The sequence below is a fragment of the Atractosteus spatula genome, chromosome 7 (genome assembly GCF_055471065.1).
Source record: "Atractosteus spatula isolate fAtrSpa1 chromosome 7, fAtrSpa1.hap1, whole genome shotgun sequence".
NCBI classification, from domain to species: Eukaryota; Metazoa; Chordata; class Actinopteri; order Semionotiformes; family Lepisosteidae; genus Atractosteus; species Atractosteus spatula.
The window spans coordinates 47,745,095-47,759,800 of record NC_142712.1 but is presented as its reverse complement, the minus strand read 5'-3'; the positions used below and the strand labels follow the sequence as shown (position 1 = coordinate 47,759,800).

Below are 14,706 nucleotides of genomic sequence, written 5' to 3'. Positions count from 1 at the left end.
TTTTTTTTAATGTAATTTCCATGCTAGGCTTGAGCATGTACTTAACAACATGCTCTGTAAACAACAGGTCACCAAGCTCCATCAAATACACGGCCTGTAATTACAATGTTAGTATATTTTGCCTTTACTGTAGGTGGAATTCATATGTGCAACTGCTCCTTCAACTAAAATGTGACCTCCCCTTCATGAAAAATATGTTCAATGCAATGCTCTAGCATTTTATACTGGAATTTTATCTTTAGCATTCTTTATTATAAAGATACAATTTTAAATAGATTTAAAAATGATTTTAAAAAATGATGTGCAGTTTCTGGAGAGTACAGACTGGCTTTAAATTTTGACTGGCTGCATGGACTCTATTTTGAGGACAGTCAGTCATGCTGTGGAAATAGTGTTTGATAGCTGACATGAACACAGAGGAATATGTTACCAGCTTGCACAAAACAGCTGTCTGTCATTTTCTAAATATTTGATATTTTGCTGAAAGGTAATCTCTTAAAGTAAGAAAAACTTTAAAAATTTCTCTTTCAAACTTAGCAAAATATGTGCCTTTATTGAAGCAACATTTCTTAATCTAAAATTGAAAAAAATTAAGAATTACAATAGTTTTTGTGCTTTATATGGAATCATACTTCCCAGAGACACAACCCCATACTGTATATGATTTGAATAAAACAGGTTCGCATCTGCCTCATGATAATGTAAGCACTTGACCCCAAATGGAGGAACCTAGTTTAAGGAGCTTTGCTTTCCTGACAACACCTTGATCTCGCTTCTCCCCAGATGAAGCTGCCAGTATAGATTTTTTAATTAATTGTGCATCTGCCAATAAACACTTAAAGGATCTAGTTTATTTCAATTTATTATGTGAGCTTACAAGGTATTTCCTCGGGACTGGATAGGCTTGGAAAGAGAAAAAAGAGAGAGAGAAAGGCCGAGAAAGAAAGGCAGGCTTGTTTTTAGAAGCGCATATTTTACAAAGGTTTTTGTCTCCTGATTCTTCACAGCTCCAGTCGGCCTGGTCAAGCATGACAGTGGCTCAGGCTTGGCGAAGGGCCAAGCACAGGAGGAAGTGTCTGACGGATGTGTCTTTGAGGACTCTGACAGTACAGGTGAGAGTCATTTAAAGACAGTCACAAAAGTTATTGTGACAAATATGACAGAAGCTTCAGGCCTGCAGAAGCAGTTGCAGAGTAAATTAATGGTCACAGTGGTGGGGTCAGAGTGCAGAGCTGTCACATGTTTGTAGTTTGAAACAGAGTAAAGTATGAAGTTTTGGTAAAGGTAGTGGTCATCATGGTTACTATTTTCTAATAAAATGGGTACAATGGAAAGAGATTCTTCAGGTGGAGTTCTTAACACACATTCTTGAGGTCAACATGATCTCTCTGCTAGATTTTTTTAAAATATGTTAGACATGTATGATATTTAAATCAGACATTGTTTTTAATGATGGCATTATTTTCACATAGTTCTAGTTCATCATGTGTAAATTCTAGTGGAAAATGATATCTTTCACAGGGCCTCAGTGAAAATGTGGATGTAAAAAAATCCATTAATTTAAAAGGTAGCTTGCAGTACTTAATATTGGTTTACATCCTTCTGTCTGAAGACATTTGTACTGTACACATTAACATTTTAAATTAAATAAACATTAAATGTATTTTAGTGGACTGGAAATAGCATATTGGAAAGATCAAAAGCAGAACTTTTGCTGTGCTGTGACTGAATTATACTCCAGACTGGTATTATAAATGAGTGGAATGGAGGATGCTTAAATATGGTCTTTAATTGGTGCCTATATTATATAGTATATCTATGATTCATTCATTGGAAACAATGTATTGTAGATATAGAAAAATGCCACAGTTTTAGGGTTAAAATTAGCCAAGATGACAGTGATGGAAAATTATAGGTGGAGTTTTAATCAAGTAATGCGGAATATTTATACAGTATTTCTTGGAGGTATTGTGTTGTACCTACAATACTACAGACTAATTCTGATACTACAAGAAATATGATATCACTCGTCTTGCATTACAGACTAATAATCAGCCATAGGTTGCAAATAGCATATGCTCAGGAGAGATCAAATGCAGAATGCTGTGGCCATGACTGAATTATACAGGCATGCTTGACTCAGACTGGTATTGCCTCCCTGCTGAGTAACAGAGAGTCTTTCTCCGTTGGGGTTAGACTATGGTTGAGGCTTTGAAACATTCATTGGGACCAAGTGTTAGTACAGTACAAGAAATACATTGGTTTAACATCTTATCATATGATATGCTATACTGGTATCACTGGTCAGCTATGTTTGTCCAGGGAATTCCAAAGAAAAACATATTGTACCTTTGGCTTTTTTATTGTGGACTGTTAAAACATTGGTTTTTAATACAGACAAAGTGCTAATACAGTATATTTAATTTAATTTTTTATCTTTGGAGGAATCATAAAATATGCAAATTTATTTTTTTTCTGAAATACACAATTTGTCATAAAAAATTGGAAGAGCAGCTGGTCACAAATTATAATGGAAGTTCATGCACGACACCAGAATGATGGCAATATTTATACTTTATTTCTTCAGCTATATTTCATGTTTAATGCTAGACCACCCTCAGTCAAGTGTACATTTCATATATATTTTACAGGATAACATTGTCTGCCAACAGAAGGAAAGGATAGGTTTGGATAGTTATCAATCCACTAAAAAGAGTTTCAAGCAAATTTCATAAAATGGGGTTAAATTGAAAATATGAATGTGAATTAACCTGACCGTTTATGAAAATCATCTATCTGGAATATCATGTGTTTTTCCTGGGTATAGAGAGTACGTTGCATATAAACATGCAAATTGATCTTTGTTGCCTCATGAGAAGTAAAAGTATAAATAGATCCAAAAGACACCCAGTGAGAGAATCTTGAACACAAGAACATCTGAAAGTGTATAGATCAAGAAAAATTATTGGTCTTATTTTAATTATCTGATTGCCTGTAGTTTTTTTTATCCTCACCATGATATACACAGTAAAAAAACATTTAAGTATTTAATTACTACACAAACAGTAATTATATGTAATAATATGTTTGATAAAAATATAGTCTGTAATAACGTAAATGGCTCTTAAGTCTATTAAGGCAGAAGAATTAGTTCCTCACAACCATGAACAGTTCCATCGGTGACACACAGACTAAGTAGAAGTGTACAGATTTATTTTACTTTTTGTAATACCATGAGCCATAGTGTAAGAAGCTGAGATTAAACAGTGAGTTGTTTATTTTGATGTCTGTATATTCTGAGTGTTAGGATTCTGGTCTCTTTATGTTGTCTTGACTTGATCAGGTCAAAGGAAGGGTTAACGCTTAGTGTTCCTCTTTTCCTGCCTTGTTTTTTTTAAAACCTTCCCAGTTAATATTTTCTGAGCTCCCTTTCTCTGGTATCAGAGTACTCCTTGCATCTTTGTGTGCTGATCCGTGTATCATATTTTTGATTCATCCTATCTGCAGCCTGTCAGCTTAGTTAAGAGATTTCCAAATCTCACGGCTGACTGTGACAGGGGGCAGCTGCAAACAGTCCCCCTGATCCTTCCCTTAGGAGAGCAGCCAAGATTTAATTTTCAGTAAAAGGGTGCAGTTTCAAATCCGTGTCAGGTCCCTCAGGTCATCTCGGAACTTAGATTGGACCTACCGCGTAGGAATTATCTTTCTGTGCTCTCCTTTTTACAGAGACTCCTTGGGAGTTGAGGTCCTGCTTCCCATCTCTACTCACGTGCATTGTCTCGATTCATTTCTTCTCAAACAAGCAACAGCGTGTTTTTAAATAATGCAAGATAGTGTCTCAGGTCCCCCTACAACACAGCCTAATGATTTTTATGTATTTCAAAGCTCCCTGCACTGTGCAGAAAAAACGAAATTGCGACAAAGGGCTCGAGCATTTGTATCTCTGCTGCAGTGTGATGGATGCACCTTTTACCTGTCCAGATTTGCTTTCTTCCATAAGGCTTAGGTTTGAAAGCCTTCATCTGAATACAATCTAACAGGATTTCCCCTACAAGTATTTCTCTACTGAAGTAATTCATCCAAAAGATTCAGTGTCGTCTCGTTACACAGTTATCTTCCCAGCTGAGGTTTTGATTTCAGACATTCTGGAGAATTTTAAAGAGCCTCACTGGATTTGTGGAGAATGTGAACCAAATGGATATGGGAAGCCTGCGCCAAGGTTGGAATAATTTATAGTGAAGAGGCCTGACTACATTTTACAACAGTTTTTGATGACTGATGACATATTTTTGCAAAGGTTTTTAAATCTTAATTAAAATAATTATTTTTTGCAGCATGCAAACAATCCAGAGTAAAAAAGGAGTCAACGATGATAATATGAGCAAATACATAAAAGTACTTCGACTGCTTACATTAATGAAAAGACAGAAACACTATTTTTTTTTTTGTCCGGTCCTGCATCTTAGTTCATCTTGCACAGCAAGTCTGTAGAAACCTCTGGAGGTTTTACTGCTGGTCTCACTGCTATCCACAGAGAATTTGTGGCTTGGTTGCCATGGAGACATCGTATTTCTCCAAGAATTGCTCATATTGATCCACGGACAGGCGTGAATGGCCAAACAAGTGTGAGGAATAAAAGGGGGGAGGGGGAAGGAGGCTGGGCGGTAGTATAAAATGACCAGAGGTTACTGGTTAGAAATTAGCTAATAGCTTAGGCAAAGAGAAAAGAATCTGTTTTGCTTTTTCTCTTTTTTTTCATCCATGCAACACACTCGTACCTTTGTGTCATTGTCTTCCACAAGTAAAGACTGAAAGAAACTTGTTAGTCACTTGTCATGTCAGATCTTTGGTGCTTGTCCTGACACAGCTGTCAGCTCTCCAGCTCTTGTGCAGTGCAGGGACACACAACAAAGAGTCACTGGCATGAATTATTTATCTTTCTTTGTGTGGGTAAAATTCTATGATAAGAAATTAAGATACTTATAGCAAAACCTTTTAGTTCAAAAGGAATTTTACTGTATTGACAGTGGGGATGCATGTAACTGGAAGGAAAAAAAGAGAGATTGGATTTGAAGGCTACAATCCTCTGTTCTTGAATTAAGCCTCAAACCTTCATACTGTAGCTGCTGAACCAAATGCAAAAGAAAACAAGACAGAATCTTTTACTTTTTTTACTTTTCTATGTGACATATTAGAAACTACATACTATACTTTTTTTGTGCAGGTTTTGTTTTGTCTCTTAGTGGGTCAGTAATGATGAAGGATGAAACACAGCACATTATTGAAGAAACATATCTAATATTAACATGCATTAAGGGAAAAAAAAACTTTTAATGTTCAGTCTGATGGATTTATCTTTAAATAAACTTTTCCTGTGAAAAAATTCATTAGTGATCAAAATTAAATGACTCTGACAAAATCATTAAAGTGAGGTTAAAACAGGACGTTGATTGTGGTTTCATAAAATATTAAGGCACTGCTTGCCAAGGTCATTGATTTGTGATATAAGGGAACTCTTCAAATTTTTCTAAATTATGGAAAATCTATCTGCAGTATTAAAATTAAATTTTTATTACTATTATTATTTGTAGTAGTAGTAAAATAGCATGCTTTGCTTGAAACCATTCTGTAATTAACTGTTACTGTACTGTATGTAGCCCATATATTAAATATATATACATTATAATTACTTTGTACACTAAAATCTCATGTTTAACAATAGATCAAAATTAGTTTTAACAAACTAACATACATCTGAACTACAGTACAGTATTACTGATTACAATTATGATCAATCCAGATTAAATAAAATTTATGAAATTTATTTTTTTATTTTACTTTATGAGTTCTAGAATATTGTAATAGACCAGACATGAAATGACTTTTTTTTAATGCAATGTACTGTATATCAATTAGTGTGCTTGGTGTAACAGTCAACATCTGCTTTATTTTAAAAGCTTAATTACACTCGTTATGTCCATGACAAGAAACTTAAAGACATGTGAACCTTCTCTGGAGGAAGCTAAACTTTCTGACAGGATTAAAACTAATTATCAATTTAGAGAAACCAAATCTCAGGTGTTAAGACCATTAGTTGAAATCCTGCTGCCTTCAACAAAGTTGCTTGTAGGTTTTTCCATATATATATATATCCTGCTGTTGTATTGCTTTTAGAAAATTTCCCTTTGTACTTTCTTCAAAGTAAGGCCTGTGGTGTTTCAAAGAGATTTTTATTTAAGGATATTTTATGCCTGGTAAGCCTGAAGGAAATCTATCATCTCTGTAGGTGTTTCCTGTAAAATATCATCAGTCTAAACAAGAATATAATTTGAAAGATTTTGTTTTGTGTTTTGCTCTCTGAGATACAGTAACCTTCCAGTCCTGTAGCAGGGGGTCTTTTTTCTCCCTCACAGCAGTGGTCTTAAAATACACCATGCTTTCTGGGAGTGCACAAGGCACTTGAACTACAGCCTGATTTGCAGTAAATAACACGTCTGAATTATAATCGAGAATTTAAAGGGGCCAAGGATCTATTCTGATAATTTATATTAGACCTTGCCATCCTTCTGGTGCCCATGGGCTCCACTCACCTTGCCCAAATGCCTCCTGCCCTGCATGTGATCAATTGCTGCCATTAGCCCCTGACATTTACTGTGACTTGTAAACTCTTTGTCTGATTACTGTGGCCCGTCACCTGCACTACTTTTGCAGGTTGTAATCAGCAGGCATTCATTTAACATTAGCATGGCGAACACTAACCTCTTATTCTCCTTTTTTTCCCCCTTTGTCTCAGGAGGCCTCAGTAGAGAACAGTTTCCTTGCTGTAAAATGTGTTGAAGAAAAAAAAACCTACTCCAGCCAACTCTTCCATCCACGTAGTTTTTTTACGGAGGCAGTTCATACAACCATGGGTAAATCTTGGGTGCAGGTCCTTGACTTTAAGGGATGCATATGTTGCTTTTGAGTGCCAGTTCTGTAGTTATAGAATTACACAGCACATGCCCCTAAGTGGCTTTTACTGCACCTACAGTATGCAAATATATATACAGTATATAGCACAGATATAGTGGCTGTGCACCAGTACCCGAAGTCTGTGTTTCTTTTTTGACCACTGTATTGAGTTAGCTACAGTACACTTGAATGAAATCCTCAATTTTACCCTTTTTCTAGCAATTTTGCCATTAACAATGTAAAATCTAAATATATTCCTAATTATAAGAGTTTTCTGCATCATTTATATTTCCAATTTTAATGTGATCAGTTGTTGGGCATTTCCTGTTCCTTAGGGTAATATTTTCATAATAAAGTTCTCATGTTTAGGGCTGGGTTTATTAAAAAAAAACATTAACTGACTCTTTATTTCATGTTTAAATGTTAATCATGAATTTTAGCTTTTGTCAAGGATGTTACTAAATAAAAATAAGATGGTGGGTTTTGTTCTAAGAAAGGGAATCTCGAAGAAATTATTTTAAACAGTGATGTGATTGGATCTACCGTTGTTAATGAATACACTGAACACTTGCAGATGATAAATTGAGTGTTATATACAGTATATAAAATATATACAGTAATCCACAAACAGCTTTATTGAAATAAAACCAGACCTATAAATGTACCAATAGAAATGTTTGACACAACTGCATTTAGATATGGAAAAACTTAAGATACTGTGCATCTTTTGATTAAAATTGATGGGAATTGTAAAAATACATTTTGTGGTTAAATTTACTTCTTATCTTATAAATAAGTGTTCATGGTATTTTTCTATGACTTGATATACAATCCTCTGGCCATGTAGATGGCAGCAGTACTTAAGTCTTGCAGATTCCTCTCCCTGTCTGATATGAGCTGTCTGGCAGGGTGGGAGGAGCTGTTTTATTGTGCTCACGGCAGACTTTGTCAAATTACATTGAATTGCACATTTGTATTAATTATAGTCATATTATATAATGAGTGCATATTGAGATTTATATTTACATTTTTCTTTTCTGTATTTGTCTTTTTTTTTTGCCAATAATAAATATGGTCCTGGAAAAAATGCACACATATATATGCCTATTTGTTTGTAAAACCATGTTTACACCTGCTGCATATTTATGAAGTATCATATTTGTGTGTGCTGCAGCTTTCTTCTTCACCTTTTCAGTGTTTCTGGTCTCTGTGTGTACGTTGTGGATGTCAGGATATTAGGAATGTCCCAGGCATTTGGCTGTGGAGCACCATTTAACTGACTGATGTCATCGTTAGATAATATGGCATTACAATAAGTGCAAAGGCTTGCGTTTCCCATTTGCAAAATGCATTTTCTCGTACTTAGCCCTGTTTCTTTCATGTCTTCAGTGGATCAAGTTTCCATTGCCCCTCCTCCCTGACTTTCCTAGGCCTCAGAAGATATAGAGATCTGCTTCTATCAACCCCAAGAACACCTTCAGCTATACCTGTGCATAGGCACCTACGCATTTCTTGAGTGTTCTCTGGACTGCTGTGTACTTCTCTTAAGAGCACTGCCACTTTACATCAAACTGACAGCAATTTTAAGAGAACAATGATGCTGAAAGCTCATTCACAAATCAGAATGAATTCTGTTTAATTTGTATGTTCACGTGCATTTCAATTGGAATGTGCACATGAGAAGTGCAGTCAGATAACGTCAGTTTCTTATATTCACAGTAATATAAGTTCTGATGCAAACTGACTAAAATGAAACCCTTCACTAAGAGTGGATAGGTTTGGATTGCCCCTACTATAGAACAGCCATGTGATTCTGCAGAATAGAACCATCCTTGCTGCCAGTGGCTTGACTTAGACTTAATTAAAGGAGCTTAATTAATCAAGGGTTTGAACCTGGGTCATGTCGCTAGCTGACTGAGACTGGAGTTCTCCAAGTGGAGGCACACAATGGGCTGAGCACCACCAAAGGTGGGATCTGATGATCTGGGCTCTCTCAGCTCACATTAGCACAGTGCCTGTAGCTTTCAGAGGTTTTTCATACCCTTTATGTAGGGTCCATGCTACACTCTCAATGCTCATTCACTGCTTAAGCCCCTTATCAGCTCGTCTTCTAATATTGTTAGAAGAAGACTACTTTATTCATGGCCATTCAAAAAAGTTAATGCATTATCTTAGCATCCATGTTGACATATGCTTGGAAAGTGGATACAATCTCTAATCTGTTGAAAGTTACTATTACTTATTAATGGTCATCATTAGGGTGTGTGATTTGAAAACATTACAAGCTTTCATCAAGATAAAACAGAGCCTTTGGCTTCCTGGTATAATTCACTATGGCTTGAATATTTTATAAAGCTTGTATCATTTTTATTGTCAATAACCTGATGTGCTAGCTAGGCAGTTGGTTGAATGACATCAATATTTTGTCCAAAATGGATATGTTTTATTAAGTGCTGATTAAGAGGTTGAACACATCTCTTAATATCTCAACTTTAAAATGTACGACAGTGTGAAAAAAATATCATTTTAATGGTATACACCTCCTACAGTAAGTGACTCCTTTTCTTATCTCTGCGATATGAGTTACCGACGAACTGAGAATATTAATGAATACTGTAGCAGTGTTCCCTAGTGCAGGTATTTGAAATCATACATTAGGCAGACGTCTGGCTTTAAACAGGATCAAACATCTTGAGCCTTTTTTTTTCTCTTTTTTTTGAAAGATTAAACATACTCCCAAGTTAAAAGGCTTTACACACGCTTTCATGAGCAATCAGAGAGCCCTTCAGCAAAGGAATAGTCAGTTGTGTTAAATAAGGGCTCATCTAATTTAAGGTCAACAAACTTGTCTCCCTGCAACACACCTAAATGCACACCTTCCTGAAATGTTTTCCTAACACAAACACTGGACTAATTTGTATGCAGCAGATACAGTGCAAAATCATGTTCTCTGTGAGAACAAATCCCAGGAAAGGAACAGTAGGCATCACATATATACGTTTAGCATACGGTATGCAATATTATTACTGTTGTCTCAGATCTCAGGTGAAAAAAAGAATCAAACTACTTAAATCAGATCAATCATAAATTAATCCTCACCAGTCACCTTTAACCCTTTGTGCATTTCTCGCAGCTACTTGGTGAAATTTGTAAATCACATGGCCAACATCCCGTCCATGCCCACAGGCCCCCACCCTTTTGTTTTTTTTTTCTCCAGGCTCACCAGATCTTATAGGCTTCTCACACAGCGACCCTTCAACATTCCCAGTCAATCTATTTTTTTTCACCTCAAGGTTGTGGACTCTGCATTGAACACAGTGTGTTTCAAGTCAGTCCAGTTGCCTTAAAAAGCAGTGCACTCTGCTTGAATGAGCTGGTAACCTTGACATAAAATCAATAGGAACCGAAGTCTTTGAAGAATCACAAATGTAATAAGTGCTGGGGCTCTCAGCTCTGCTGCATGTCTTTTCTGCCGTGCGGAAGGGTGCTCTGTGGAATAAACGGCCAGCTCTTGGGTGAACTGCATTGTGATTTCTCTTTTTTTCTTTGGTACAGTAGATTACTTTCCTCCTGGTGGTTATAGCTCGGCACAATGGAAACGTCTAGATTTTGTTTTATGTTCCTTTCCCCCCATTGCACAAGTGCTGCACTAGATCTGGGAAGTATTACACTTAGACTCATACACGATCTGAGGAAACCTGATCTGGAACTTTCTTTACCCTCTGCTGTTAGTGAGCCTAAGTCACAAACAGGTGCAGCAAACATTCTCCACATCTTAAAACAAATGCTAGTATCTTTCACAAAAACGGATTTCTCGAAAGAAAACTTTCTTGTATGTATGCTATGTATGCTATTTTGTGTTTCCAATTTACCTGAGGTATTTATTTTAGCTCTAGAGGCTGTAATACTGTATATATCTGTTATATATCTGTTGGCAGCAGAAGGAAGCCATGCTAGGTTCATTAAGGGATGATGCCGATCTTTATTGAGATAGAGTTCACTCAGTCCCTTACTATTGCTTGTAATACTGTAGGTCCTGTAATTAGGATTTAGTGTGTGTACTAAATATTCATGGTATTCATTGAATATAAATATTCACTAGGTATTCATGATAAGAATAACAGCTACTAGCAGCCGAGACAGCAACTATTATTCATTGTGCCAACAGTAATTAAAGGAAGAATTGAAAGATTTATTAATTTACCGTGCACGTTTTGTCCACTTAAGAGATCCTCTGAAAAAAAACAAGAAATTAACAGTGGGTTGAAAATTTGTCTTTTCCTGCTCTCCTGTATTTCATGTGTCTGTTTGGTTTTAATTTTTATCTATTAAAGTTTGGAAGCAACACGCTGTAAAAATATGTGGAGATTTTAGTTTTCTTTGTTGTTTCGTCATTGCGGTGAAATGAGAATGCGAGAGGGATGGTACCGTGAATTCCAAATCAAACCAGGTTTGGAAGAGCCCTGTCCTGCCTTCCCTGAGCGTGCATCTTGCTAACACACTTCAACTGTTGTAATGGAGGAAGGAAATTTAATTACCATTCTCTTAGTAATATTTTTAAAATAAGGTCTGAAATCCGAAACTGAAAAAACTACGCTATGAAATATATCCCACTTCCATTAGATCTGCAGTTATCCCCAATGTCTTACCTGTGGGATACTCATCATGAGGAGAGGCCAATTAAATGAAGCACTGGGCTTCCAATGCTAGCCTGTCAGTTTCATTGTGCTTTTGAACCTAGTTTAAATGTTATACATGTATAAGATGTAATGATTTAATATGAAGAATTGAGGGCTCTGTTTTTAGATATCTTACATTTCAGTGTAGATGAAGCAAGGCTAAAGAATTAAATATACACTGTGTACACAAAGGAAAAAATCCACTTCATTTTGTCAGTTCTGCCAAGTCAAGGTTTTGTTCTTTTTACAGACCAGTAAAAGAAAGGTTTTTTTCTGTTCTGCCAGACTCTCGTGCTCTTTGTCTAGGCTGAATTGTGTGGTGGAAGACAGCTGAACGAAACTCAAAGTAGTTTCATGTGTCTAGAGACATGTTTGTTGCAGTTCAGAATATCCAGTCTTCATCTACTTCTTTTAAGGCTGCACCTATAGAAAATTCACAGTTATAGAAACATATTTTCAAAATGTGACTTGAAAAATTACTTTCACATTGTGTTTCACTCTCAGACATAAATAGTTCTTGCGTTTTCTTCTATGCAAAGAAATAACATTTTGAATTCAGCATGTCTAAATTCATTTGTCTTTTGAAAATATAGAAAAAACTGTTACATTCCGGTACAGGTAGGGTTAACTGCAGCCCTTATTTTGGTTATCATAAAATGAGACAAAAATAGTAATACAGGAAGTGAATTTTTTATGAGCATTTGTTTGCTTTGACTGGCTCTGTGTGCTGTCTCTTTTGCTTAGATCTGTGGTTCTGCTCAGCCATCAATCGTTAGTCTCTCTTAAAGACAAAAGGTATCGGTTGAACAAACTAAAACAGACAGTTTCCTGTAATCATCTCCAACATCATCTGAGCTGGATCATAGCAGAAGCTGATCAATAGTGGAGTATTTAAATATGTTAGAGCTTGAATCTGATATTCTGCATGTTGAACTGCATAAACAGATCAATAGGCTACGATTGATCTCCATTGATATTCAGCAGCTTTCAAATACAATTAAACCACCTTTTTGTGCCATTGAAAACACTTGCTATAAACAATCGACTACTGCTTATAATTTAAACAGCGGCTAAAAAGGCTGAATGGATATTGCAGCAGGTTCAGTTAGCTTGCTGTCAAGGGAACAATACGACTGTATGCCTCAGTGTTTAAGGAGACAGACTTGGAAGCAAACAGTTTAGATCCCTTTGAAACCGCCTCAACTCTCTAGTTTCTTTTAAAAGCAGGTTTTTTTGGTTTCTGGACCTGTAATCTTTGTTATAAAGCATAGAAACACATTTACCTGCTATTCTGAATCTATAGTAGAGTACTATACTCTATTACCAGCTATTCATGCTACTCCTATGAATAGTGTCATCCAAAGAACAGTACCTCCAGTATGCGGAGTGTCCTCGTCGCCATACTGGAGCTCTTTGTTTGGAAATTCTGGGCAAGGGGGAAGAGTGCCACCTACTGGTCCACCACACCACTTACAGCAGTAAACTGGTTTCCCCTGGAGTCTGTCATGCCAATAATGAACTTCCTTACTTGCGTAGATCTGACAAGATAATGTAATAATAATTGCTTACACTTACTGTATATAGCGCTTTTCTGGACACTCCACTCAAAGCGCTTTACAGGTAATGGGGACTCCCCTCCACCACCACCAATGTGCAGCCCCACCTGGATGATGCGACGGCAGCCATAGTGCGCCAGTACGCTCACCACACATCAGCTATCAGTGGGGAGGAGAGCAGAGTAATGAAGCTAATTCAAGATGGGGATTATTAGGAGGCCATGATTAGTAAGGGCCATTGGAAAATTTGGCCAGGATGCCAGGGTTACACCCCTACTCTTAAAAATCTGGGATTTTTAATGACCACAGAGAGTAAGATTAGAATGTTGTTACACTGCCAACAAAGGTGTGGATCTGTTTTTAACTAATGAGGCCGTAACTTGTAACAAGCTCGTCACCCAAGCAGGAAATCATAATGTCAAGGTGATGTTTCTGTTAATCTTATGCTTTGTCTATTTGCTTGGTTGTGACTTTTGTTTTATCTGGCTAATTTTTTCACAAACTGAAATTCATATTTGTGCAAATCTTGGAAGTTTATTTAAACTAAAATGTAGGATTTATTTATTTTTCTAAAATGGTTGCTGACAAATATAAAAGGCTATTTTTCGTCAATGTACTGTATCACCCTAAATTATCCCCAATCTATTTTTTATTTGTAAATTAATATTATAATTGTAAATTGCATTAAACTTTTATATTGTATTTTTAAGTTAGGTTCCACTTCTCATACCTTCAATTGCTTTTCTTTACCAGTTTACTATTAATACTTTCCCACTGCGTGTGCTTATTTATATTTGGTTTCAATCTTTTTTGAAAAAAAAAGATTGCATGTGAGCCACTAGTTTCTTGCTTTTTAGAAATGTAGCATTGTTGTAGACTATTCTTTGGCGAATAAGAATGTGGGTGATTTTTTATTTATCAAGTTTTCTGTTTTCAATTTCAATTCCCTTTGCACTGTGCAGTGTCCAAAGCCAATTATCTGTGTCAAGGCATTTTAAGAAATGTGGTACTTGAAATTTCTCCTGTTTTATATTGCTGTGAAAATTGAATGCGACCTTATCATTATTGTTTTTGCTATGAAATAGGCATCTAAGCTTTTCTGTTGCTTCTTTTTTTTTTTCTTAATATCTGGATTTACCTCAATCTTTATTTGCAACAGTACATTATATTACACCTGGAGAAGGCTTCTGGAATTGAATTGAGTACTTTTACTATCACTTAATTATTTATCTCTTCAACTGGTGTATTAATAAAAATCTACCAATATTTCTGTAGATGTTTAAATTATTTTTTTATTAAATTAAAAAGCAACTTGAAAACAGATTAAAAGCAACATGAAAATGTGTGACTAGTAAGAATAGAATTTGGATTAATTGTAAAGAAAAACAATATGACTTGTTTCTTCTACATGTTGGAAAGAAAAAGGTAGAGCACTCTTTCTTAGTTTTTTTATCTTAAACCCTTTGATTTATTTTATTTTTAATGCATGGAGTTATTGCATATGGTTAATTAATGACTTA

General features: G+C 35.9%; 1 protein-coding gene across 1 annotated transcript in view; it reads left to right on the top strand.

Annotated features, from left to right (window-relative positions):
- Positions 1 to 8,045, top strand: part of LOC148831203 (WD repeat-containing protein 72-like) — a 77,641-nt gene extending 69,596 nt beyond the window's left edge. The window contains exons 19-20 of the mRNA XM_088921446.1: positions 1,008 to 1,112; positions 6,794 to 8,045. Coding sequence (XP_088777572.1) covers positions 1,008 to 1,112; positions 6,794 to 6,837 — 149 coding nt within the window. The 3' untranslated portion in view covers positions 6,838 to 8,045. The remainder of the gene's footprint in view (positions 1 to 1,007; positions 1,113 to 6,793) is intronic.
- Positions 8,046 to 14,706: the final 6,661 nt, after the last annotated feature.